Genomic DNA, 26,173 nt, shown 5'->3' with positions numbered 1-26,173 from the left:
CAGCTTTTTGAGGCAATGAATCTTGATACCATTTGTGGTGAAATGCATTTTGTAAGCACATAAAATACCATTACATCAAAGCATCTTTTGGCTTTGGACATTTTTAACTTGCCTTCTCATGGGATCTGTGGTCATTTTTATATTCAGGCCTGTCCTGGGATGCTGGGGAAATGTGTGCTGCCAACAGATGTTGTTAAAATTTGATTTCACAGAAACCTGTCTGGATTCACTGTGTATGTATCTTTGTGCTGTCCATGAGCCCATTAAATTCAACTTTCAGAATGAATTTAGAGGATAAAATAATAGGATTTTTGACACTAAAAATGCTTGTCAGGTGCAAATCTGGGACATGGTCTAAATTCATGCTAAATGCTGCTCCAGCCCATCCCAGAAGGTTTCAGGCCAGGATGGGTGTTGGCCAGGACCTGTTGGGTGTCCTCTGGGTTGGCACTGTGGATTCTCTGGGAGCACAAATAACTTCCCAAAGCTGTCTGGGTCACTGTGTCTTTCTTCCTCTCACATTTCAGTCTCCAGATGGGAAACTCATTACTGGCTGGTGACAGGCAGTGCCACGTGCACAAATCTGTGGTTACTTGAAATGCAGAGGCATCATTGGAGCCTGTAAAATCACTTGTGGGCTATTTATTTTTGCTGGGACAAATTGTGATGGAGCTTGTGTGAGTGAAATATTTATCAAAAAGGGTGAATTTTAACAAACGTGTAGGCAGGGGTTGTAAGTGTGTGTAACGGGTTTGGGGGCTTGGAGAGTTTTTTTTTCCCAAGTAGTTCAGTGGAAAAGGAAGAGAGGAGGAGCTTCTGAGAAGCTGCTGCTGGCAGGATGTGCATTCCCAACTTCAGCCATTCCACCAGTGGGCATTCCACGCGTAATGATGGAGTTCTGTCAACTTAATTACTATTTAAAAGGATTGATTGCCTTTTCCACTGAGCAAAAGTTTAAGCAATGGGAGGATTAGGATGATGTATTGAAGAAATTAAGATTATTTTGTTTATTAATAGAACAAAGCCTTCAAAGGTCTCTTTCTCTGGTAGTGGTTTGGTTTTTTTTCCTTTTGCACCTTCCTACGGGAAGGCTGCTCTGGTGAATGTGTTCCAGCTCATGCATCTGCTGGCAAACAGTGTGCAGGTTATTTTACTGTTATGTTATGTTATGTTATGTTATGTTATATTTTTTCAACCCACTGCAAAGCAGTGCAGTTCAGAAAAAAACCAGCTTTTATCCAGCCTGTCCCAATACTCATCAAATCTACCCCAGCATCTCTGAACTCACTCTTTTCAAAAAAATCCACAGTTTTAAATGATGGCATTTGTTCTTTCCTGTCCCAAATCTGCCTATGAAAGACACATCATTATTTATTCTTGAATAAAACTTCACAGGCTTTAGATGTTGCTGGGTGGAAACACTCAGTAAAATAATCCCAGTGGTGGCCCTGGATGTTACAGGCAGGGAGGTTTGTGGCTGTCACTTGTCTTTGTCACTGGTTTACTCCGTATTTTTGATTCATCTCTTGAGGAGTGGCTGTATTGAAGAGCTTGCTCTTCATCACCACTGTCCAGAGCCCTTTGTGTAAGAGGAACATCGTTGCTGATCACAATCTCTGGTCTGGAGATTTGAGTTTCAAAATTCAAGTTCAGCTTCCAGTTTGGGCTGGTTTTTTAGTAGACATTCAGTCTATGAGATCATATTGTTTCATAAATTAATTCTCCCAAAGTAATTTCCATCTGACTGCCCAGTAGCCAGCTGATAATATAGGGTGATTTTCAAAAATACAGAATTCTGAGGCTTTTCCTGAGAGTCCAGAGTGGATAGAGGAGAGCTGTTGAAATTGTGGGCTGTCCCAAGGGACAGTTTTCCTTGCATTTGGTTTATTGGATGACCAGATTTCATTGATGCAGCATACCCCCAGCCTCCTCACATGTCTATTTCTATTACCTATTTTCACTTATTTATGAAGGACATGGGAGAAAAAGTTCTGTCGTTTACTATTGTGGAATAGTAGAAGGAAAAGAAGAATTTAAGGTTTTGCAATGAAAGACTGCAGAAAATATGCTGAAAGATTGGGTTGAAGAAGAGCAAAAGGCACAAACTTGTTCCTGCAAAACTTTACCACTTGACTGTTTCTAAGCTTCCTTCTGAACACTTAGCCACTAAAAGAAAAAGCAGTTCTGTAGTGTTTTAAAGAGTGAGATTACATTTAATACCAAGAACACAGGTGATGATGAAATGGATTGGCACAGTTGGGATAGATATCTGTTTTATTGGTTTATAAAGACCCCCCTGCCTAAGCTTGAAGTGGAAGCAGAGACTCTCCTCAAATTTTTCACACCTAGAAGAGGTTTGCTGAATAATATCAAACTGAACCTGCCAGACAAACCTGCTTGAACTCTAGTGTCTCACTGCTTAACAGCCCTTTCTGCAGTCGTTTGGCTTCTGGATGAAATACTGGAGAAGGGTAAAAGAAGTAATGTCACTGAGATCTTTATAAGCTATTGACAATTCCCGAGTTACTGCTTTGTAATCATGCTCCAATTTTACCTCCTGGGGTGCTAAAGACTGGGAAGATGAGGTTTTGCTCTGTTGATTTCATGATTCTTTTGTTCTCCCGTATTTCTGTAAGAACCTGAATTAAATAACCTTCAGCTCTCCTATCAATATTTTTATTTTTATTTATTTTTGGATAAATCTTTTTGGACCCAGCTTTGGTAACTGTGCCTTTTCAACAAAGCTGCTATAAACAGTCATTTACAGGTTCTGTTTCTGAGGCAGCTTTAAAAAAATGTGTTGTATATATTTGCTCCTGCTCTAAATGTTAAATATCATTGCACAGAACGATGGGAACAGATGGGATGCTGCATAAGCTGTTTATCATATTACACATTTATCACTTTACACTACTGAAGTGTACATGTGTTTGATTAATATTGACTTCTGATTTATTTGGAGGGCTCTATTTTTTGACAGCATTAGGGATTACATTGTAATCCTTACTGGCTTCCAAGCTTGAAATTTAATTCCAGTAAAAACAGAGAAGATGCATTCCATAATTCTTAATTACTTTTTTTTCCCCTGTGGAAAAGAATTACCTGGTTAAGGCTTTAATACTGGAAGGAATTCAGAAGTAAATGGCTAACTCAGTTTGCTCCAGTGTTTTAGACAGATTAAATTTAGATGCCATTGGTCCAGCTAAATAAATATCTCTTGGAATTAAATACCAGATGCTAAGAAGGTGTAAAATGAAGCAAACCAGCAAGAGGCCTATTTAAATCGATATTCTTTTATACCCTCCACCTACACAATGAGAGAACTTCATCCTTGCCTGCTCAACAGGTCTGGATGTTGAGCATGTGTTCCACCTACGTCACAGAACACATGAGCCCAAAAAAGCATCTCCAGAAGCACCCCAAGCTCAGGCACAGAGCACTCAGATCAGCCTTCAGGCTTCCGGCTGCAGCACCGCCTTGCAAAGATGCTTTACCAGTATTGGTTCATTAAAAGGCATTTTATCTCAGCCAAAACCTGGAAAAAAGGGAAGGTTTTCCTTCCAGACCATGGATGAAAAAATGATTTTAAGTTGGAGTGGGTTGGCTTGTGCTGTTTGTTCTGCTAAATGGCAGTAATATTTAATGAGGGATTCTGCTCTCAACGGTAAATCCTTGGGAGTGTGAGATGCCCAGCCTGTCAGAATAAATAGAGGAGGCTAAAAACACTTACTTTGAAAATGACTGTTCATTTTGGAAGGCATGGAGTGATCTCAGTGAAATATTACTGAGTCAGTGGAATTTTGGAGAGAGATCAACTTCCCAGCATGTATTCTGGCAGGAGCTCTTCCTCCATTCCTCAATATCTTTTATGTTCAAACAGCACAGGCAGCACTTCAGTCTTACATGCTGTCATCATTCAGATTTCAGATAACTTTCAGTGACTCCTTATAGGTTGAATGAACAAATAAATTACTTCTAGCCATGCTTATTTCCAGTTTTTATGCCTCTGCTTCCTTCTATGTCTATTAATTATTATGGAAAGACATGTCCAGCAAAAGGGATGATGTAGCAGTAGGAATTACTGAGAGAGTATATATAGATATATATTTTATTTTTTTTCAAGTTGAATGTTGCAGTGCAGTTTGAAGTTCAATTGGCATGACCACAGTAGCTGCTAAGGGCTTTATGTATTTAACTCTTCTTTTTCCATGGAGACTGTTCAGGCCCTGTTGCCTTTCCTTCCAGGACATCAGATCTTTCCAGAAACCTGCAGAAGGAAAACTCCAGCTGTCATAAATAAAATGTGTAAAGGGCAGGATTTGGTTGAATTTATTTAGATGTGTATTTCCTGAAGGAGTAGCTTTGTTTCCTGGTCATCGTGTGAGCTATGCACTGTACCTTGAACAAATATTTTTATTAAAAGGCAGTAACTAGAAATTCTGTTCCTTCCTGTTCTTTCCACCTTCTGTTTGTAGGAATGGTAGAACAAAAAATTTCTGCCTTTTGGTCTAAAAGACTCCTTCCTTTCTCTGCAGGTTAACAATGAGAATGTAGTGAAAGTTGGCCACAGGCAGGTGGTGAACATGATTCGACAGGGGGGCAATCACCTCGTGCTGAAGGTTGTCACAGTAACCAGGAATCTTGATCCAGATGACACAGCAAGAAAGAAAGGTACATTTTTCTCTCTTCCTAGTGGACTCTCCTGCTCTTGCTGCACAGAAAGCAAAGTATGGGCATGAAAGTGCTGGTTTCTAAATTCTGATTTATTAGGCTTTGCTTCTAAAATTTGAAATGCCCTATTCATGCTTAATTTAGAGTGATTTAATTCTGTTGGGTCACACATTAATATGTGACCAAAGGGGCAAAATTCTCTCATCATGCTTGGCATGAAAAGTTCATCTTTTTGGGTTTTTCATGTGTTTATGTTTGAGGATCTTGTAGTAAGACTTCTTGCAGGAGTGAGAGAAGAAAAGCACCAGGAACAGATGATCTTTTAATAATACACTTGAGATGGGGGTAGTTCAGCAGTGTGTCTCTCACCTACCCATCCAAAAAGCCGCCACGAAAACTTCACCCAAAAAACCCCCAGGAAGCGAAAAAGGAATTTACACTGTTTCCTTCACCTTAGATGCCCCTGAGTTTGCTTTCCCAGCTATGCAGGGAAGTCATTAGGCCCTCCTAATTATCATTAAGCAGCAGAGATTGCTGCTGCTCAGGGGTGTTCCATACAGCAGCAGCACATGGCTGAAAATTCCCGTTCCTCCCACCAGTTCTGTGAGTTATCACTCACACACACCTGGCTCCTCAACACAGGAGCAGGTGAGGAGCTGGCACTCCAGGGCTCCCTCCTGTCCATGACTAAAACTTCCTGTCTGTGCTGGAAGTGTTTTTCACCTCAACTTATTTAAAATAAAAAATAAAAATAAAAATTTAAAAAAAAAAAAAAAGTGAGACCAGCTTGTGGGGCGAAGGGGAAAGGCTGTGTTAAACTAAATGGTGTCCCAACATGGTCCTGCATTATTTTTGGCTTGATGGAATTACTGTTCACACATTTTAGACAAACCTTTTGCCTCTGCTTTTTGGGATGTGTCATATTTGCTTTAAATGTAGTGATAGGTCAAGGGGCAATTCTTTAAACTGGAAGACAGAAGGTTTAGACCAAATATTAGGGAGAAAATCTTTCCTGTGGGGGTGGTGAGGCTCTGGCAAAGGTTTCCCAGAGAAGCTGTGGCTGCTCCTGGATCCCTGGCAGTGTCCAGGGCCAGGTTGGACAGGGCTTGGAGCAACCTGGGCTAGTGGGAGGTGTCCCTGCCCATGGCTGGGGGATTGGAATGAGATGGTCTTCTCTGACCGCCAGAAATATTTGTTACTTCAGAATACTGAAGCACAGATTTTAGTTTCTGTGCCAGATGATTGCCTTGGTATTGTAAGTTCTTATTTATTCTGTTTCCCTCAGACTCACCATAACTGTCCAGAGACATTTGAATGTTCTTTCTTGCATGTCTCAGATTGAACAGCTTCTCCAAAGGCTAAATTAATCTGGCAGAGCTTGGCTGATGCCCAGGAGGTTTTCAGCCCCGTGCATTTCCCAGAAGGGGCACCACTGCTGCCAGGTCCTTTCTCTAGAAAGCCCTTTCCCTGCTGGGAAACAGAAGTGCACAGTTATTTAGCTTTAAGTGTTTCTATGTATCCTGTTACATAAAAGCTTGCGGATGTGTCAAGCAACCTACGCTAGAACCAGAAACAGTGGAGAAATTCAGTCCATGAAAAGCATCTCAGGGCTTTTTCCTCCGCATGTGGGTATTTATTCTCGCCTCGTTTCATGGAGCCGATTCTTTCCAGTCGCTCTGGAATTGTGGCTGTGAGCACAGGGCTTCCAGGGTGTGTGTTGGCTGACACCTGTGTGTTTCTCTGTTCCATGCACAGCCCCACCACCTCCCAAGCGAGCTCCAACCACTGCACTGACCCTGCGCTCTAAGTCCATGACCTCAGAGCTTGAAGAGCTTGGTAAGAAAGTGTTTTTTGGCAAGCATGCTGGCTTAGTGGAGCTGTAAATATCTATGTCTATATGTTACATTGGTGAAGGGAGCTGCACTGTGTACAGTGTCTAGAGCAAAGGAGGTTATAGGAATGCTGCATCTTTGGAGAGTTCAAATGTGCATGACTCGCATGAATGATTTTTGTGGAGACTTGTGCCTTTACTGCTGCGCAAGGGAATGTTGAGGCATTTTATGCATCATCAAAGTTTGGCACATCTTCAAAAAAAAAAAAAAAAAAAGAAAAAAGAGGGAAAAAAAAGAAAATAATGCTGTATCATGTTTTGTTAGCTTTGCTTTCTAAATTTTCAGTTCATCTAATATTGTTTTATTTTAAATTTCTGTGGCCTCTCATTAGTGGATAAAGGTAAGCTGCCAGAAGCTGTTGTTAAAAGCTGACAGTGTTAAAGCAGCTTCAACTTCAACTTGTTTCATTAAGCTGATCTGAAAAAGTGCATATGATGATATCACTTTGACTTCTGTGCATGATATAAACATAATTCCTCTCACTATTGGTAATAAAAAATTATCGAGCATTCAGTCTTTATTTGCTAATTTTGAGAAATGTGATTGTAGATTCCTTTGCTTGATCATCCACATTCTAGATATGCATAATTCTTGATACAAGAGGAATTTGTATTCATTTTCTAGAAATGAGGAAGGCAATTGTTCTTTTCTTCCTGGTTTTAATCCGTTAGGTCATTAAAAGGTAGAAATTCTGCAGTTTGACTAAGAGATAGAAATAGGAATAAATCATATAGAAAAAGAGAAAAGCCCAGTGCATATTTCTATATGTGGCTATAACAGTAAAACAGTGTGTTTAGCAAGTGAGAAATGGGTATAAAAGCAAATCACATCCCTCACTGCAGAGTAATAGATGATAATAATTCACACAATAAAACCATTTTTCCGTGTAATTCTACAGTCATTTAAATAAGTCCATTTTATAATCTTGGGGTTTTCCTGACATGGACTCATCTGAAGGCCAACTGGAAGGAATCATAGCCTTGGGGCCCCTTTTTTCCCCCTGGAAGTCAGTGTTTTCTGGGGCAGATGGACCCCACCCATCCTTCAGCAAGTCATGTAAATCCAGTGGGAAGTCTTCCCAGCAAGGGGGTGCTGAAGTGGGTGCTGTCTTCTGTATGGTTGAACAGCCAAATAAAGACGAAAAAGAACCCCCCAGTCTGATTATTTAGCTCTAGCAGGTCTCAGAAAATTTGATTTTTATGTGTAAGGAAGTTTGGGAGCTTAACTCAAGGTATCAACAGTTTGTGAATGCTCCATCATTTTTCTTCCAGGATTAAAATGTAAAATATTATTTCTGGAGCACAGTTTGTGGGTCTGGGTGTTTTTCATTTGCTTTTCTTTCATGGAGAGCTGAAAGCTTGTAAACCTTTGATGGTTTATCAGCCACCTTTCCCAAGGGGACAGCAATACTCTAGGCACCATTTTTGCCCCTCCATTATCCTCTTCTGCCAATTGCTTTCAAGCCGAGGATATTCTTCTGTTTCTCTGACTTTTCAGTCTTCCAGAGGAGATACTGTTCTTAAAGCAGAAGCAGCACTTTCCTAGGGCAGAATAGCTTGTTAATAGTAATGTCCCCAATGAAAACCATCATATTTTAGCTTTCCCACCCCCCTGCTCAGGTTGTAGCCCTTGATCTGCTGGTTGTCCTCACCGAGTGGCAGAAACCACTGCAACGCCTTTAACAAGCAGCCATGGGACATATTTCCATTTTTAAGCCCATTTCCCATTCATATCTTTATCCAGGTGGGGCAGATGTTGCAGTGGTGACAGTTTCCTGTTCTGAGGAGTAGTCCTGCACCAGTCCCAGAGGTGTTTGTCCCCTAGGAAAGCTGCAGTAGTGGCAGAAATTTGCTTTCTTCCCAAACAAGGCTGTAAATGCCACTTGTGTGACACTCTGAACATTTGCCACCTTAGCAAACAGTGTGACTGCTGTTCCCAATCACATCTGTGGTCTGGCTATTTTCATATCTGTCCTGGAAAAGGGCTGCTATCAGAAGGAACAAGAGTGCTTAAATTGCACAGCAAATGAACAAGCTTCCACAGGGAAAATGTTTTCCCTGTCATCAGTTAAAAGTTGTCTCCTGACATAAAACACAGCTTGTATGTGTGTATTTATATATAATTTATCTCTCTCTCTCTATGTATATGTGTATATACTGGACATCTGTGAGAGCTATGAGAACACCCACATTTTTATAGCCATTAAAGTCTCTAATGAAAAAAAGCATTTCTTTCATGACATCTATGTGCAAACCAAATAGGAAGTGCCTATAAAAGAGCACTGTGGATGTTCTCATCAATACCTATGTGTAACCCTTTTACCTGACCTGGAGGAGCTCATGGTCTCAATAATGTCTCGTGACAAAGAATCCCACGGGCTGACTATGTGCTGTGTACAAATGTATTTCCTTTTTATTGGTTTTGCATGTGATGCCTTTAATTTTATTGAATGTCCCTTGTTATGTAAGAGAAGAAAAATATAAATAGAAACTCCCCATTTGTTTTGCCTTAGAGTACCTAGTTTTGTAATGTCTCCTAGCTAAGTGAAACACCTTTTTTTTTTTTTTAAATTATCCATCCTGCAGTCATTACAGTCACTTCCTTTGCCTGGCTCTGAACTCTACTTACAGTTTTATTGACATGTTTTTAGCTATTCTGTTCTTCATAATACAGAGCAGACCATCTGAGTGGTTCTCTTTCAAATTAATTAATCCAAAAGATGGCAGTGTGCTAATGGTTCCTTTCCACTTCAATCAGCAAACATTTGGAAATGCCCAATTTTGTCAAAGTTTGACAGCCCTGGTACCATTAAGTTGCCCCAGTTACTGTCTTAAAAAAACACAACAAAAAAAAAATTCTGCATGTATCCCTAATACCTGCAGGGAAGAAATTTCTCATAGTTAACATAAACCCTGATAAACAGCATGGCAAAAGCAGGTTTTATCTACTGTGGTTTGAGAGTTACCTGTTTAGTAGAGGTGAGCAGGGAGAGACTTCTTAGAGGGAAGGATAATGTTTGTGCTCAAAATGACAGACAAGGATTTAGCATTAAAAAAAATTACCTTCAGAATTGATTCACAGTTCATTCCCTTTCTATTTCCAAGCTTCAGTACGGAAGAAGAAGGGTAAGGGGAAGCATTTTGTCTCTTGTTTAACCTGTTTCTCACCTTTCCATAGTGAAGGATAATAACATAATGTAAATGTTGGCATATGGTCCAGTTTATTTTATGGTGTCAAATGTACATTAATTATTGTATATGTTTTTTTTAGTTATTTAGTTAATAAATTGCAAACACACTAAGAAACTCAAACAGAAGACCACATTTGAAAATATCCCCCGCATTTCTTCCTTTTGTCTCCTTTCCTCCACCTTGCCTTTCTTTCCTCCTCTGTACCCAACTCTTTTCCAACCCCTTCCATCTCATCTCCTCCCAGTTGCTGTGCTGAGTGGCAGCCACAGAGAGTTAGTGGCCAGTGACACCCCAGTGCAGTGCCACATTAGTGACCCCGCTTGTCTCCCCAATGGCCACACGTTACCCGTGCCCACACCGTGTCTGTCTCAGGGATCAGGGATCTTGCACACCACACCTGACCTTCCCAGCCGGGGAAATGCTGCTCTGAGCAATTCTGTAGTGTCTGACAGAACATCTGCCAAGCTGTCCTGTATGCATGGAGTGCCCTCCCTGGACTGATTCATGAGGCCACCCACCACCTTCTCCTTCAGACCTCTCCCAAAGACCCACCTTCCCTAGATCCCCACTGAGCAATCATCCCAGCACTGATGGTGAGGCAGGGGGGCAGGTAGAAATAGCAGTGCTATTTGAGTAGTTTTTATAAGTGTATTTTTGTGTGCAGAGAGTTTGTTTGTGTTGAGCTGCACTTTTTCCATGCTCCTGTACGTCATTTTGCTTCCCTAGATTGTGAGCTCTGCCGAGCAGGGGCTGTGTCATTTCCACGTTCTCATGGAGTCCCAAGGAAGAGTCTCCCACTTCCCTGAGCCCCTGGGTGGTAGCTGGTGAAGAACAGGCTGTGTCCTGCTCTTGGACAAGGCTCAGTGTCATGGAAGGGAAATCTAGGCTGTAGGCAGTGTCTTCTCTCAGCAGGGAAGCTTTTCCTTTTTAACATTTAATAGGACGAAATTGGGTTATTTTCCACTCTTTGTTTTCCTGCTCTTTCTGACCTCCTTTCAGGTGGTTACTAGAGGTTCCAGCTAGTGATACTTGCATTTCTCCATTCAGAGAATATGACAGGATAAACCACATTGCTACTGAAAAATATGTTGTGGCAGCATTTTATAAAAATCTCTGTGTTGTTAGGTAGAGTCTTCTGCCAACCAAAAATTCAGGTTTCTGGGTCAGAGATGAGGGAGGCATTAAACTAAAAATAATGGCTTCTGTGGTTCTGCCTGACTGGTCTTGTTGGTTGTCTTTGGAGATGGGTTCTGGTTCACTGGGAGAGCGGGGGAAAGGAAGGAAGGACAGGGCATAGGCTGTGTGTTTTGGTATTCAGGATGTAAGATGTGATATTTGAGTCTAAAGATACAGGTGATAAAATCCGTAGGTTTGGAGCAGTATGGCATGGGCAGTTCTGTCATTTTATGCAGTTAACTTCATCTGTGCCACTGACTTTCTGCTTGCAGTAGTTGCCTGACTCAGAGGTAGCTTCCAACCTTGAAATGCATGTGTGGAGCAGTCGTGTTTCCAAACTCCTTTCTGGATTTTGTGGGATACCTGGGATGGGGGAGAGGTGTTCTTCTTTCTTGTGCCTTGTAGTTTTCCAAGAACTGTTGTATGAGTAACTTATGGCAATGTGTAAAGTAAGAGTTGTGGCAGCGACTTGTTGGAGGCAGCACTTGAAATGTGTTTCCTTTAATACTGAAGGGTAGCCAGGATATTCATGTAGCAAATTAAAATGAAGGTTTGAAGATACTCTGAAAATGAAAGATTAGGAGAAAAATTTGAGGTCAGAATTTTCATATTCACCACGGGAAAATAGATATCATTAGAGCTTCAAAATTAATCTTTTTAAATTTTAAATTTAACTCTGTTCCTAATAAGTTTGTGCAGCTGGTGGAAAGCTTGGTTTAAAATGGATTTTCCTTCAGTTTTTGTTTCAACTTATCAATAACTCCACGTGGAGGGAGAATTTAAAATTATACGATCCTTAAGGAACACACCCATAAACTAAGATCTGTAAGTGTCTAGATACATGATTTGAAAGTTTTCTGCTCCTCAGCTTTCTTTGCTGCAAGGCAATGGGTTTGATTTAGTCAGTAATTTGGAATTTTCAGTGAAAGCTGAAGTGGACAGCGTTGTATTTTAAAATACCTAATATAAAAATCCTCTAAGAGAAGGGACAAAATGAAGACTAGAGCAGGTTAAATTTCCATGGCAAGTTAAGCAATAATTCTTCTGCATTAATAAATATCCTGCTGGCAATGTCACATGGGTGTCACTTGTGAGCTAGGGGTGGTGCTTTGTTCGTTCTTAGATTTGATATGGTAATCAATATAAAATATTGATACATACCATATACCATAACATGTGTTGATCCTGCTCTTTGGGGTTTGGTGTGGGCAGCAGTGCCAACTATAAATAAAGGATTTTCTTCCTTTGAAGAGTTTAGATTCTGTCACCACCTCACAGATACAGAATAACTGTGATATCATCGACACAGAATATTGTTACCTGGCATCAAGTCTTACTGGCATTTGAGTAGAAAAATATCAGTTGATGGCATTCAAAAGAAATATTATTAGCTCTGTCTGCAATAAGCATTCCCACTTCATCCCATTCCTGTTGTCCATTGTTTCAAAGGTGGCACCTTCCAATGGCATCTGAAACAATGAAATTGCAGAGAAAATATATATAAATGAATGCCAAGCAGTGGATTAGCTCAGAGTGTTCTGTTGTGTTTGAAGAGACCACTCCCAAAGCCGTCTGGGTTCAAAACTCACTTTTTTATTTCACTGTGGTGGAGTTGATGATGGAGATTTGTCTGCAGGAAACAATGGAAATGCCACCAAAGCCACTTTTACAGCACTCACCACACCAGCTCCTGTGATAGCTTCCAGCATTTGCAGTACTTCTCTGCAGGAAGAAGGTTTTCAGATCTCCACCAGACACTGCATTTCAGACGATGAGAGCAAAAGGCATCAGGCTTGATGAAGAATTCTTGAAGGTTATCCCTGTAAGTAATTGATTCACATTATGTATTTGAAATTCTAATGAGGTGGCAGAGTAGTAATGAGGAAAAGGTTGTCATCGGGTTGTCATTCATCTCAAGCAGAAAGCAGTGACTCTGGGTGGAATTTGTCAAGTCTGTGTGAAGAAATGCCAGCCCCATTTTTGGTTGGTGCAGCGAGGTTACGGATTTTATGGCTTGTGGTGTAACTTAGGGGCAGTCCACAGCAGTGTAAGTGTAGGATTGGGACTGTGGCTACGATATAAGTACTTGTAAAACATTTTGTGAGGGAAAAGTATTGAAAATTGGCATGTTTCAAAGAGAGAACAATGCTAAACCTGTGTTTTCCACTGAAAAAAACCAAAATCTTGGCACCTAATTGGCAATGGGCTGGTTAGCAACTTGTGCCACAGAATCTAAACTTTACAGGTAAATCCTTCAGCCCAGGATTTACCTTCCATGAGGTGCTTTAGGTAGCATTTTGGAAACACTAGGAATCTTGAGCAGAGGCTGCTTGAGTCTCTGTGTGGGCGTTCTCATTTACACTGTTATTATTTTGAATTTATCAGCTTATCCTCGAGGATGTAGCGCCCTGTCATGATACTTGTTTTTCTTTACTACAGGACTGTAACTGAAAAGGTTTTCACAACCTTTCTGCATCAGCCAAACAAGACAATGGTATAAAAGAAGTTGGAAAAGGAATTGTAAGTGTTCCAGAAAATGTGGGGTTTGTAGCATTTGCAAAGAGACGCATTAAATACGTTGGTTTATGTGAGTGTGGCTCTGCTCAGATATTATCAATTTAATATCGAAGCACATATTCAAAATCATGAGGCTCGAGAAACAGTTAAAATTGCATGTGTTTCCCAACATGGCACAGTTAGGGCAGTGACAAAGTCTTTCAGCACTTTTAATGTGTTCTCTCTCTTTTTCAGGAGCCAGGGAGATGAAGGACTTATCTCCCTCATCTCAAAACTCCCTTTGCTGCTATTCCTTTTTTTTTTTTGCCTTCAAATGTTCACAAACCCATGTTAATTAATTTCTAATTGAATTAAAAATAAATGGTTTTAGATAATTCCTCATAGTTTGTTTGGTTTTTCCCCTCGGTGTGGAAGTGTGAGAGTTAAGTTTAAGACCAGAGAAGGCTGCAAGTGTCTTAGATCCTCCACTTTCTTTTTGATTTCTTTGAGTTGATTGTCTTTCTTTTGTGACTAGGCCAAATTTTCAAATGCTGTCTCTTAAACAGAACATCAAATTGCCACTTAAATTCCACCTGGCTTGCAGGGTAGGAGTGGGTATTGACTATATTCTCTGCTTTGTTTTTGTTCTTGAACAGAAACCACTGTTAGACAATGACCATTCCTCTTTCAAGGTAGGCTGAATTGCAAGGCTTCAGCATTGCAGGTGTATTTTAAATGCCTGTATCATTATTTCCTTAATTGAACATGCTGTTAAAGAGCTGGTACTTGAAAATTGTATCTCTAGAAAGGAAATTGAACATATCCGTTTTCTGCCTTCCTTAAAATTACTTTTGATGGTGTGGTTATAATGTGTAAATGTGACTTGTGTGTACTAATGTGAAGCTATTTTCAGCCCTAGAAACACAAATAAGGCTTTCTTTCAAGAAAGTCTTGAGAGCTCTTTATTGTGAATACTTACAAAGCATTTACATAAATCATGTAATGGTATTTATAGATACTCAATGTTAAATGATTAATTTTAGTTACTAAAGTTTTTATGTTCCACTGATTTATTTTATATATTTTTTTCTTTTTTTTATTTAATTTTAGACTGCTTTGTAGAACTTGCAGTATCCCAGAGAACAGACAAGTATTTTTACTTAATTTTCATAGAAGGAAAGTGTTTCAAGTGCCTTATGTGTTTGACTGTATTGCAAAGAGCTTTTGTTATTTCCTCATTATGCTGACTGCCAAAATAATATTCTCTGCCTGTTGTTTGCAGTATGGTAAATGTGGGGTTTGGGCATTGTGATTTAAGCACAATCCTGCAAATTGTTCATTTAGGGTGGGGCTGGAAGAAGTTAATTCCAGATTAAAACATGGTGGTGGCAGATTGATGAGGATTAGCCTAATTGTCCAGACAGAAACTCAGGCCATTCCATTTCTGTGTATGTTTAACTATACATTTGCAGGACATAACTGTAGGCTGAACTTGTTTCTTTCCTCTAATTTTGACCATAAACAACAGTTTTGGATTTAGACCTGTAATATCCTTGCTCTGAATCCACACTTTAGCTAAGGTTGGTCTTTAAATGCACAGTGGCATATTGAAGGCCTTGTTATACTTTACCTGCTTTTGGGCTTTGATGACTTTTTACACATCTAATCCTGGTTGAAGAGCCGAACAGAAAGCCATTAGCTCTCAGAGGGCACAGATCCATTTTTAATCATCTCCAAACAGGAGTCCCCTGTTTTTCCCCCATGAGCGCTGGAGTTCTGCTCATCAGGTGAAATTGCTTCTATGCCAAGCAATGTTTTCAGGTGAACTCCTGTAGTCTGACCAAAGCTCTCTTTTGAAATCAGTAGCTTCTCACCTGCCCATTTGCATTGGAAAGATGATCTAGAATTTTTGTTCATCTGCTTCTTTGAAAGCCTTGTCCAGATCCCCAGACCCACTGTTTGCCCAAATTGTCCTTTAGTAGCTCTTCTGCCCACAGACATTCACCCTGAAGTTTTATCTAGTTCTTATCCCAGCTATTTTACAAATTAAGCAGGACAAGGCCTTGGGCATATACATGGGAAGTGCCAAAAACCTAAAACGAATGTAATGTAAATAATTCCACCTACTTGGTTTAGATGCTGGGTTGTTTTGGTTTTTTTTTGTTTCCAGGCATGGAAACTTAATTATATGCATAATCATTCCTGGTCTTCATGCTAAAAACAAACTTCTTGCTGTTAAAAATAAAAGAAATCGGAAAAACAATTAATCTGTCAGATAAAAGCAACACCACAGCCGTATTTTTATGTAGTTAAAAAGGATCTCCATGCATTTTTAATAGGTGAAGACCACCTCTTTAGTTTTGGTGTTGCTTCTGTAACCCATTTTTGCAGATTATTGACAAGGAAGCAAATTTTATCAGCTAACGAAGGAGATTAACCTAAGCCTGCAAACTCACATTTAGGGAAGGCGATGGAACAAAACCCTTGCATGTGCAGTACCTGACACTAAGGGCTGTGTGCCCAAACCTGTTGCCACCAAAGAAGAATGAATGTCCTGTGTTCCCATCACTTTTCCAAAGGAAAAATGCATGTGCCCAATATTTGCCTGCAGATGCTGGACCAGGTGGGTGATCCTACAGCACTGAGGTGCCATTGGCATTGTGTGAAGTGTTGCGTAATGCGCCTGGTACAGTTTCTGTCTGTATCTATCTTAGGTATTTACAAGGCACCTATCACCTTGGTACCTAAGCAGTTTGAGACATGCACCCACCCCAGGAGGGATGATGAGATACAGACAGAGGCCCAGGTCCAGAGCAGCAGAGGCAGGGCCCGGGAAGCTCCCCAGCTGTGCTCCCGCTGTTGTTGAGCTCCTGGCGCACTTGTGGTGGCCAAGGAACATCTCCACCCACCTGTCTGTCAGCAGGAAGAGATGGTGCCCCACCCCTCACTGCAGCTCCGCTGGTGGGCCGTCTGAAAAGGAAAGATAATGGAAAAGGCAACGACCCGCTAGCAGAGGTGAAACAGGAATGGTGGGATTGCAAAAGGAGGGCTTCTTAAAGAGCAGCACATCTCAGGGGAGGGATCAGCTGCCAGTCCAAGTGGCAGGTAAGGCACAACACAGGCATAAATCTCAAATGTTCTTCAGTGAACAAAAGTTAAAGAAATACTTCTCATGTCTCTAAAGTTTGTGTATATCCAAAGCCCTGCTCTGTTCTTGGCCTCTGTCTCAGTCCTCTACCCCTGCAGCTGAATCAGCTGTTCAGTTCTCTGTGTGTCTCAACCCAATAATTGCTGCAATCCTAAACGTGCCTAATGACCAGCACAAAGGACTCTCAGTGGTAATGAGCGTTGCGGTGCGAGGAGACCGCCCGGAATAGCAGTGCTCCAAAATAATGGACATATTCATGAACCTAAAGGCTGGAATAAACTTGGCTTTGATCAGCATGCTCAGGACAGGATGGGGCAAAGCACAGCCGTCCCCTGCAGGCACAGCTGGAGCAGCTCTCCTGTGGCCTCCAGGAGCACCTGCTGATCCACCACGTCAGAGCAGGCTCTGTGTCAGCCCAGGGAAACACCCAGACAGGCAGCAGGAACAGAGAATCTGTCTGACAGATTCTGCTCCGCTGCAGAAACCTGTCCAAGAGGGGAGAAAGGGAGACAGCCAGGACTTTGGTGGAAGCTCACCAGTTCCTATTGCATGGACCACTTTAATACTGTTTTTTCCTTAAACACAACAGAGTCGGTGAGGTAAAACAAAAAACAGCCTTCAGAAACCTGTGAGTCCCACAGGGCTTTTGGAAATAGCTGTGTAGTACCCACAGTGATCAAACACTAAAGCTGAAGTGCAGTGAATTGCCGACTTCCAGAGGTTTCTGCTCCCTTTAGTCCATGTGCATGCTCCTTCCTGAGTCCCTTCCTTGGTCGTTTAAGGATGGAGATGGAAGTCCTGCCCTGGCAGAGCAAGGGACAGGAGGTTAGGAGTATGAACCTTGGAGGCTACAGGTTTGATGGCTGCTATCACTAGGTTTAAAGATATCTGTAAAAGATAGAAGTGACCTATTTCGTCTGTGAGTTATATCTATCACTGTGAGCGAAATGCTGCATGTAGGAATGGTGTGCCAGGTGGAAATTGCTAGAAAGATGAGGGAATCTGACCTCTTCCCTTTGCTTCACACCCAAGGAAGCCAGCTGTGCTTCTTTGTACCCACTCTATATAAAGCTTGAAAAGAAAGAGAGTTTTTTTAAGGCAAATCAGCAACCAAGTGAGGTCAGCTATGTCGGTGCATGGTTTGATGCATGGCCAGTTTTGACTTCACAGTGGTAGTGGCCTCTGTCTCTCTCTTTCTTTTGGAAGTCACCCCTTTTCCAAGGAGTTAAAGGTAGTTAGTTAGTTGAGGCCACTCAAATCAGCTGTTCAAACATAAGGACAGTTTCTGGCTGAACCCAGTTTTCCTGTGCCCCTGCTGTGCCTGGCACACCTTTCCCACAGCCCCAGTCCAGGCACTGGTGCAACCAATCTGACCAAGATCCGCTCAGAATTTAGGTTGACCTTTGGTCACCAAGGATCGGATTGCTTGGGCAGAGACTCACACCTTCATCAAGGTGGTGCCAGCCAGTGGCCTCCAGGCAATTTTCCCAAAATTGCTCCTTCGTGAAGGAGAGTTTGTGGAAGGCCATGCCTGTGACACACCCTCGGTTCCCCATGCCCCATATCAGTGCTTCCCAAAGCTTCCAGAAACCAGAGTTGCTCGGAGATGCAGAACACCTTGTCACAAATAACAGCAGCTATGATTATTCCTCCTTCTCATTGCCAGCCAAGTTTACCAACCTAACCTAAAGCCTGTGCATGTATTCATTATTCAGAAGTATTCGCCAAGAGTTGCCACGATTAGCCTTCTGCCCAGGGCTTTTCACAGACTCTTTGCTTGCGCCCTTTGTCATTTGTGTCGTTGGTCACCTATGCCAGATGCTGTTCTTTCAGCTCTGAAAGGCTGAAAAGACTGATGAGGAGGATGGCAAGTGGTAACATTTCATAGGAAATAAGGAATTTTGCAAAAATTTATGATTACGCTTTTTCAGATCAATTTTTCTTCATGAGCCTCTGGCAAGTGTGGAGACATGCACAAATAACAAAGGTGTTCTGGTCCCCCTGAATCTGAACCAACTAGACACAGTGATACCATTTACAGAAGTATTCATAAATCAGTGTGGAGTTTGGAGGTTTTTGATTCCGTTTTGCTTCCGTTTTTGACTTAAAGTACAGTTTTGTTCTACTACTTATCAGTTATTAGGAGGGCTCTGTTTAGAACACTTGCAAGGTGAATGGAGTTTTCAAATATGGGGAATTTTCTGTTGACATGTCAAAAGAAATGCCAAGACATTTTGTATGACCAGTGGCTCTACCAGAATGAGTATTTATGATCCCTCACCTCACTCCGATTACATAGACTTTAACTGAAGTGTGTGTTTGCTTTGTGTGGTAAAAGTAGGTCCCCTGGTTTTTTTTGTTCTTTTTTTTTCATGTGTTCTGAAATAGGAAAATGCTGAGAAATAATCTCATGGTCCTACACTGCAGTTGTTAAGAGAGATTTGCTAATGAAGGAATGCAGCTCTAGCTGTATTAGACAAAGCAGGAGAAGAATGGCAAAGGAAGAAACAGTTCATAGTTAGGTTGATATATAGTCCCTTTCAAATCTCCATGCAGTGGAAGAGCCAATGATTGCATGACAGTTTGTCCCTAAAACTCATTTTCATAAGGAGCTCATGCCTTTTTACAAATACAGTCTCATCCTCACTTTCCATAAAACATGCAACTGGACAGTCCAGCCAGACGCAGAGAGAATATGAATACTTTGAATGTGAATACTTTGAAGTAGTGAATATGCTAAATGCACGAATAATATCCATTATTTTAGCACTTAAAGGTCATCATTCTATTAAGTCACACATAATCCCTTTTAGAGCACTATAATATTGCAGGCACTTGGGTGTGGAAATAATGAGTGCCACGTTGTGCTAGACAGGGATTGAGATACAGGAGGAGGGATCCTTGGGTCTGTCAGAAAAAGCTTTTCATTTCATTATATTTCACATAAAATATATTAAAAAAAATAGAAAAAAAATCCTGCCCTGATTCACAAACAGAACCAAAAGTATGGTTTAACATGACCTCAGCAACACCTTGCAGATGTAAGCTTACAGCTTCCACTGAGGTCTGAAGAGCAGTATTTCAGAAAGCAGAAATTAATCCTTAAAACCAAAGAACTCTTTTCAAGGCTGGGATGCCAGAGAGTAGGCACAACACTGATCTGGCACTCAGGCCACTACAGTGTGAGCAGCAGCAGCCTGGTTGGGTCACAGTGGTACTGACAGCAGCGCTTCTCTCAGCCATCCCTTGCCTGAGTGTGGGGAGTGCAGGGCTTGGGGCTGCAGCACTTCAGCCATGCTGCCCCACGGGGATTTCTGATCACCAAATTGGCCCCCTCAAAATAAAGAAAAAAAAAAAGTGGACTTATTTGTTTGTCTAAAGCATAGAAAGGGTGAGAGTCCTGGCCACAGCCTTGCACAATCGAGAAAGGTTCAGGACAGAGCTGGGCAGATCACACTCTGCTGTGAGCTGGTGATCGCTGTGGGTGCAGAAGGCTGAGCCTTTCCTGCTCTTTGGGAGGGCTTTTTTCTGTAGGGGAGGATCTAGAGTAAGCACATAGATAACATCCTCCTCCTCTTTAATCTCTGTGATGATGCCTCTTTGCACTCTGAGCTTCCACAGGGAAGTGCTTGCACCCAGATTTCCTCCACGTGCCCTCAGGCAAGGGAAGAGGTAGCCAGGGGAGGGCAAAACTCAGTTCATTTCCAGGAGACAAAGAGATCCCGGTGAGCAATGCCCTCAGATAGCATTTCCTACTGTTTGGAGAAGAGAGCAAGGAGAATGTTGGGGCAAATGTTGGGGAGGGCATTGCTCGCGGGATAACCCCACGGACGGCCACCGTCACGCTGCAGCAGTGATTTGGGAGAGATTTTGGGTGGGGGTGACGTGAGACGTCGGACAAAAGTGAAGATAGCCAGCAGTGCTTCAGAGCAACAAAGGGCTGCCCTCAGCCAGTGGTGGAGCACATCTGGCACCCCAGGAAGCTCAATTGGACCCTTGGCCCTGAGCTCGTCCCAGGGATTTCTGACTGACACCACTGCAGTGCATAGGTGAGCTTCTCGCTAGGTTCACTGACATTTCCTGTCACAGTCACGCTGAGGGGAATTTGGTAGCTCCTGCCTTGGGATGCAGCATGGCTGTGTGTGTTCTGGGTACAGGACAGTGTGCATTGAGACCAAAAGTGCTTAATGACGCCAATTGCCACGTGCCCGATGCAGTCACTAAACTTTAGTCCGCCCTTCCGTTTGCCCAAACACATACACTCTGGCTTCCCAACTGGCTTCTTTCTATGTGTTGTCCAATGCATGTAGATACCTCCATCTGCCTGGCCTCAGATACAGTGGTTGTTGCTCCTCTATTTGATTGCCAGATGTCACTGGGGAGCAAGATGGGGAGGTTCCTGGATCCTCGGGGCAAGCCAGCCATCACCGAGGGAGCTCGCTGTCCACGCCGGCCGAAGAACAGGAATCCTCGGTGCCTGCCTCTGACGAAGACTCGCCGGCCAGGACCACAGAGAGCTGGCAGTGGCCGCTGTCCTCGTCTGAAACGCACAGCAACGTTGGGGAGGATTTTGAGGGATTTCAAACGCCGGCGCGGACTCCGGAGTGCACCATGGACATACAGTCTCCCGGGGATCAGTCACTCAGTAGGACTCCTCAGTTTGAAAGTGACTCTCCTGAGGAGGAGGGAAATGATGAGATGAATGAAGAGCGCTGCGGTGTTGAGCCTGTTTCTAGGGATCGGGGTTGGAGAGGGCAGCCCCAGCTAACAGAGGGAGAGAAGCTGTTGATGGAAACCAACAGTAGGATTGTGCAGCTGCTGGAAAATATCAAGAGGGAGCATGCACAGTCCATGGGTCTCATGTCCCAGTCCATGGGCCGTATGGAGCTGCAGCTGGGCATTGTGGCTACCTCCACAAGAGCCATCCATAACTACCTGTCAGAGATTTTAGCTTTCCTCAAGCAGCCGAGGACGCAGGTCCTCGAAACGCGCATCTCCCAAAGAGCCACCCCCCATGTCGAGTTGACGTGTGCCTCGACATGGACTGGTGAGGACGCAGTGGCATCCTCCACTGTGTGCTTACCAGGGGCCGAAGGGACGAGCGACTCTCGTGACCCGCCGCAGGCCACCCTGCCTTGTCGCAGTGGCCGGCTGCAGAGAGCCATAACCGAGAGGGCCTCGCTGCCCATGCCTCCACGCCAGGCAAAAGGGGGAGGGAAGAAAAAATAACCACTCCATAGGGTTTTTAGAGTTTTTTTTAATGTGCCTGTCCTTTTAATTCCTAGCCATAAGGCCATCGGTGGCAGAGTTCAACCATTTCCTACATTGGCTAACATTGTATTCTGGCTGACTAGATTAGTCTAACATTTTGTAGTTTATATTTGCACTGTTAACGATGTGTGCTGCTGGTATTTGAAGAACATTTGCCTCTGTTCTTTCACTTTAACTTCATACGAGCATTTTTTTACTCTGTGCCAGGCATTCATTGCTTTTCTTACAAATACAAGTCATTTCTTGAGGCAGCTGTTTTTTGAGTTTTCTTTCTCCATTATCCCACCCCCTCTGAGCAAGCACACGGGACTTGGTGGTAAGTATAGAGGTCTTGGCAATACTCGCCTCCCAAACTGTGTTCGATCAGTCTTTGCCTGGTGTTTCTGGCATGCCAGCCTGAGGTGTTGGGGTATAGCCTGTACCGGATCATGACCATTCTTATCCTCTGTGGGTCTCACCAGCTCACTTCCTAAGACCCTCGGTGGAGCTAATCCACATGTCTTGGCTATGTCGTACGATAAGTAATGTTGCCAGGATCATACCTCATATTTCTCTTTTTTGGGGGCTGTGTAGTGATGTGCCACCAGATCTATCTGGGCACCTGACTCTCGTTTTCAAAGTTCATTGGATGATGGATCTGGTGGCTTGATGGGCAGCATTATACTTTTTCCTCTGAGAGAGTCTGGGGATTCGGAACAGGAGTCACTAAGCAATGTGTTCTACGGGGATAAGAGCCATCTCCTGCAACAAATCTATTAGGAGGAGACTGTCCCCTGTAATTATCACAGATATTAATTATTTAAGAAAAAGAAAAAGAGTAAAAAAAAAAAAAAAGCAACTTGCCTAGCAGCCAGACCTCTTGAGAACGTAAACGTCATGACACGCTGTTGGGTACTGTGCTACTCTGTCTGTGATTAAGAGCTTTTCATCAGAGACGAGACCTGCATCTTGATCAAACACAACTACTCTCTGTGCCTTTAGGCCATCCAATTTCCTGAGGGCTGGCACCCTGAGCAGGGCACGGGTCCCTTTGGTAACCCAACAGGGCAGATGGAAACGCACTTTGGCAATAAATTACTTTATATCTGTTGGTGCTGCCTCTCTCGGGGGAATTTAATATAGTGGCACTCAAATTGCTATATGCATGCAGAGGCATCAGACTGGCTTTTACATGTGGTATCCCTGACAGTTCTCTGGGAGGATGCTGCTCCCAGGAGCCCCTGGAGTGGTGGGGACAGGTTCTCACAGGTGTAGCATGGCTCCTGTGTTTGACTCTCAACACGCCGTTGTGACTTCTCGGGAAAGTGCAGAGCAGTTTCTATGGAAAACACCAGGGAATAACTGTAGGCATAAAAATCCTCTTCTGTGACTGCAGCCGAGCCGTGCTCTCTGGCCAGTGAGATAGACTCTTCTTCCCTGTCTTTCTGCGAGGCTGAGGTTATTCAGAGTAAAGCAGAGCAGACTTTGTTACTCTACCAGGCAGCCACAAACTGCTCCTGTAAGAGAGTGCGCGTGTGTGTGTGTGTGTGTGTGTGTGTGTGTGTGCTTGTGGCTGTACTCTGCTTAGGACTGACTGAAGGAGGAAATGCAGCTGGCATGGCCAACCTCCAGTGCAGGCTTTCCCCACATTCCTTCCTTTTGACCTTCATCCAGCTTTATTCCTTTTAAAAGTCCCGTTGGAGGTGGGCTTCTTTGGGCCACTCTGTCAACTCAACACACCAATTTTTGCATCCCTTTTGTGCCTTTTTTCTCTCTCTTTTGTCAGGGTTATTTGTAAAGTTGTCTTCAGAGAATTTCCAACTTGAGCTTGTGAGCTTCCCCTCTCATTGGTACGAGGAGCACGTGCTGCAGTGTATTTGAGGTCACAAGGAGGTTGGGAGGAGAGCTAATTAGTGAGCCTGACAAATTATTCCAGTCTGAGTATATTTGGAATGTGTGGTTCTGGCGCAGGAGGGGTTTGCACTCTGGTGCCGTGGAGATGAACAGCTCGAGGCACAGGCGAGCAAAGGTTTGGCCCAACACGTCTTCTTTCTCTGGGATGAGTCTGAGTGATGCTGACTGCAGTTCAGCCAGTCCATCTCCTTGGCCTGAGGAGCACATTTGATGAGGCAGTGAGAATGTTTTTGTTTCACGCCGGGCTTTCGCTCCAGCAGGGTGGGGCAGGTGTGGCCAGGCGCTCAGATTTTGACGTTTCCCGCAGGACCCGCCATGTAGCTGCTGCCATTTAGGATCAATCTCCACGTGCTGGCTGCTTCTGTGGCCTCACATTTTTTGTTGTAGCTCCAAAACCACAACCTCCACTCTACCTTTGCTTTCTGATCCAAGGGCAGTAGAGCAAGAGAAGGAGCTGTGCAGTGCTGCCATTGGAAGTGCCACCTGAGGAAGCCCTAAAGAGTTCCTGGCAAAGCAGCTCGAGCTTTAACCCGCCCTCCTCTCCCATTTCCAAGTGCTTTAGCTAAAAGTGGCAAGTGGGAGCAGCCATAGGGTGAGAAGGACTGAAAACCTCTCTACAGACAAGAAACCTGCAATAAGCTCACACAGAACCAGGGTTTTTTTCCCCATGTGGAAATAGTAGTGGTATTAAGAATTGGTACCAACTGATATTTTGGTCAGATCCAAAACTAGGATCTGACTTACAGGATTGTCTAGCAAAATCAGTGCAGTTGGAGGGTATGTATGTTTCATCCCCAACAAATATTTTCATGCTTTTCCAAGTGTCTGTCATGGCCTCATCACTCTTTCCCTGTAGCTTTTTGTTGTCTGAATGGGTATCTGGTTACATGTGTCTGTTCAAAATAAAGGGGATCACTTCTTACATGGTATATTTCCATTTTTTCATGGGCAGATTTTGAGGGCTTCAGTTTCCAAGGCTTCCTTCTTTCTGTATCCCAAAGACCAGCTGTTTGGCTTCTGGGATGAGAACAAGGGTGGGAGAGCCTTAAGAGGAAATCTCTGCCCAGTTGAAGCTCTTAGTGATAGATCCCCTGAGTACCATTCTGCAGTCCAGCCATATTTTTGCTGTATAGGTTAAATGTTCATGGTTACACCATTGCTTTCTGATGCCTTTTGCTGGGCAGAAGTGCAGATATTTTTCTTTCAGAAGTCTGTATTACAAAGCCTTATGAACTGTGACGTGAAGTTGGTTTTTATTTTTGAATACATGTAACGATTTTAAGAATTTTTTTTTCCTTTCCTCCTTCCACTGGATGATTTATACCCCACCAGAAAAAAAAAAAAAAAAAAAAGCAGACCAGTGAAAATACTTGAATGCTAACTTCAATTGAAAAGAAACAGCAACACTGCTCTTGTGAGACAGTTTTCAGCAGTGTTCAGCTTACTGGTCCTGCTCAGCCTTTCCTTTCCTGCCTGCTCCCTGACCCTCTGTGACACTGAAATATCCACTTCTAGGACAACCTTCTTCCTAACCTGAAGGCTAAAAGTTCTTCCCTCTCTTCTTCTCCCATTTAAAATACCATCCTTGCATCAGCCAGATCTACTGTTTAGAGGGATCAAAAGCTCTTTTCCTCCTGCCTTATTCCCATCCATACCAATATCCAGGGCCCTGAGTGCACTGCTCTCCAGCGAGAGGTAAAATTTAAATCCCTAAATACAATACTTGGGATAGCAACACCAGCTCGAGATCACCAAAAACCTGGGTTTTCTTAAAGCCTGTAGTATCCTAATGAAGTGACTATCCTTGTTTGACAAATAACCAATTATTTGGGAGATGGATCTAATTGCTGAAAAGTAGCATTGCTCTGACTCGTGTTGTAGAAGCCTAGGAGCCAGGCTGAGGTGTTCCTCTCGCAGAAACACCACAGGCTATGCAACTAATCCTAATTTTGGTGAAGCTTCAAAGGAAAAGACACTAAATTAACGTGATACAGGCAAGCAAATGCAATGGAAGGCATAGTAAGGAAAGCTGTTGGTGTGATTCCAGTTTGGATTCTGGTAGAGATTCCAAACTCAAACTCTCCTGGTGGCTTGGGCTAGTGATTTAATTTTTCCATGCCTTGGTTTCGTAGGAGTAAAAGGGGCAAAACAAGGAGCTGTCAGGCAATGATTAGTTGATTATACTGTGCTTTGAGGTCTTCAGTGTGAGGAAGTAACATTTTGTATTAAATGCTGATGAACCTTGTTTGTGACCAAAGTTGGAGATGGGGCTAACACCAGCACTCAGCTTTGGAATATCCTGATTAAACTTTTACCTGTATTTTACCATCACATTGTGCAGTAGATCAGAATCCCAAATCCAAATGCTGAAGTTCTCAGTCAGATTTGGAATTTGCCTATTTTGTGGTCTGCTTCTGACCACAACTAAATACATT

General features: G+C 42.9%; 2 protein-coding genes across 4 annotated transcripts in view; both read left to right on the top strand.

Moving 5' to 3' along the window:
* Positions 1-26,173, top strand: part of SHANK2 (SH3 and multiple ankyrin repeat domains 2) — a 278,447-nt gene that overhangs the window by 232,715 nt on the left and 19,559 nt on the right. For 2 of the 3 annotated variants that reach the window (XM_085063353.1, XM_085063354.1), the window contains 2 exons: positions 4,536-4,671; positions 6,427-6,507. In XM_085063353.1, coding sequence (XP_084919479.1) covers positions 4,536-4,671; positions 6,427-6,507 — 217 coding nt within the window. Of the gene's footprint in view, positions 1-4,535; positions 4,672-6,426; positions 6,508-9,667; positions 9,689-26,173 lie in introns of all 3 variants that reach the window. The other variant, XM_085063352.1, reaches the window with a different exon arrangement.
* LOC146436939 (uncharacterized) lies at positions 12,723-22,092 on the top strand. Its single transcript, XM_085063355.1, has 3 exons — positions 12,723-16,049; positions 16,141-16,531; positions 20,944-22,092. Exons 2-3 carry the CDS (start codon positions 16,453-16,455, stop codon positions 21,801-21,803), a joined length of 939 nt encoding a protein of 312 aa, XP_084919481.1. The 5' UTR covers positions 12,723-16,049; positions 16,141-16,452; the 3' UTR covers positions 21,804-22,092.

The sequence above is a fragment of the Lichenostomus cassidix genome, chromosome 5 (assembly GCF_008360975.1).
Source record: "Lichenostomus cassidix isolate B80296 chromosome 5, HeHo_3.0, whole genome shotgun sequence".
NCBI classification, from domain to species: Eukaryota; Metazoa; Chordata; class Aves; order Passeriformes; family Meliphagidae; genus Lichenostomus; species Lichenostomus cassidix.
Note: the sequence above shows the minus strand (reverse complement) of the source record. Positions and strands in the feature narration are given on the sequence as shown.